The sequence below is a fragment of the Tarenaya hassleriana genome, unplaced genomic scaffold (genome assembly GCF_000463585.1).
Source record: "Tarenaya hassleriana unplaced genomic scaffold, ASM46358v1 Cleome20, whole genome shotgun sequence".
Lineage (NCBI taxonomy): Eukaryota > Viridiplantae > Streptophyta > Magnoliopsida > Brassicales > Cleomaceae > Tarenaya > Tarenaya hassleriana.
In genome coordinates, this window is record NW_010965373.1 from 321,470 (window position 1) to 322,708 (window position 1,239).

The 1,239-nt window shown below is 45.3% G+C and overlaps 1 protein-coding gene across 1 annotated transcript in view; it reads left to right on the plus strand.

The window, feature by feature from the left end:
* Positions 1-1,239, plus strand: part of LOC104813467 — a 3,216-nt gene that overhangs the window by 1,096 nt on the left and 881 nt on the right. The window contains 2 exon segments of the mRNA XM_010541058.1: positions 1-1,235; positions 1,238-1,239. The exon segment at positions 1-1,235 is cut by the window's left edge and continues 3 nt beyond it; the exon segment at positions 1,238-1,239 is cut by the window's right edge and continues 881 nt beyond it. Of these exon segments, the coding sequence (XP_010539360.1) occupies positions 1-1,235; positions 1,238-1,239 (1,237 nt within the window).

The following is a 1,239-nucleotide window of genomic DNA, read 5'->3' on the forward strand; positions in this document are numbered from 1 at the left end:
AAAGAGTGTGGCTGAGAAACAGGCCGTCGAAGGATTTGACGGTCTTCCCTTCCCTAGAAATAGATGTTTTCTTGGCAGAGAGAAGGAAATCATGGAAATTGAGATGGCTTTCTTTGGAAACGGGGAGTACCTTGACTCTACAACAACGAGCAATAAAGGAGAAACAAGCGGGCAATCTGAAGGACTTGAAGATGAAGAAAGCGATGATGTTTCCACCAGGGCTGGGAAGTATATCAGCTTGGAGCTCGGGAAATGTTCAGAACCAACAAGTGAGGCCTGGAGCGATCCAAACTCTAACACCGTGGGAAGAAACTCACTGAAAAGACTGTTGAAGAGTAAGAAATACAGAAACAACAATTGCAAGGGAGCGGTTAGATCAAGTGTCATCTGCTTAAATGGAGTTCCTGGGATCGGAAAGACGGAATTAGCTGTTGAATTCGCTTACCGGTATTCCTGGAGGTACAAGATGGTTTTATGGGTCGGTGGGGAAGCTCGGCACTTCAGGCAGAACCTGTTGAATCTATCACTCAATTTGGGGCTGGATGTGAGCGCTGATGCTGAAAAGAAGAGAGGCAAGCTTCGAAATTTTGATGAACAAGAGTTCGAGGCTTTCAAGAGGATAAGGCGGGAGTTGTTCCGTGATATGCCGTACTTGTTGATCATTGATAACCTCGAGATAGAGAAAGATTGGTGGGAAGGAAAAGATCTACATGATCTGATTCCTAGGAACACTGGAGGCACACATGTCTTGATCACGACTAGACTTCCCAAAGTCATGAACTTTGATATGATCCAACTCCCTCCATTGCCTCTGGTTGATGCAATGCTTTTGTTGAGAGGAAGAAGAAAGAAAGATTACCCAACTGAGGAGGTAGAGATCCTCAAGAAGTTTGATGAGAAACTTGGACGTGTGAGTTATGGCCTTTGCCTGACAGGATCATTGCTCTCCGAATTGGCAATCCCGCCATCTGCGCTCTTTGAAGCTGTGAACAAAGTTCAAATTGAAGAACGTTCACCTTCACCGTTTTTCAATATACATGACGAACAATACTGCAAAGCCAACCCGTTCATGGCAAAGCTCTTAACTTTCTGCTTGGCTGTCTTTGAGCAAGCTGAAGTGAACAAAAACCTTCTATCTTTGAAAATGCTTCTTGTCGGAGCTTGGTTTGCCCCCATACCCATTCCCATGAACTTGCTTGCTGCAGCAGCTAAGAACATGCCCACAAGCGGAAACCACCG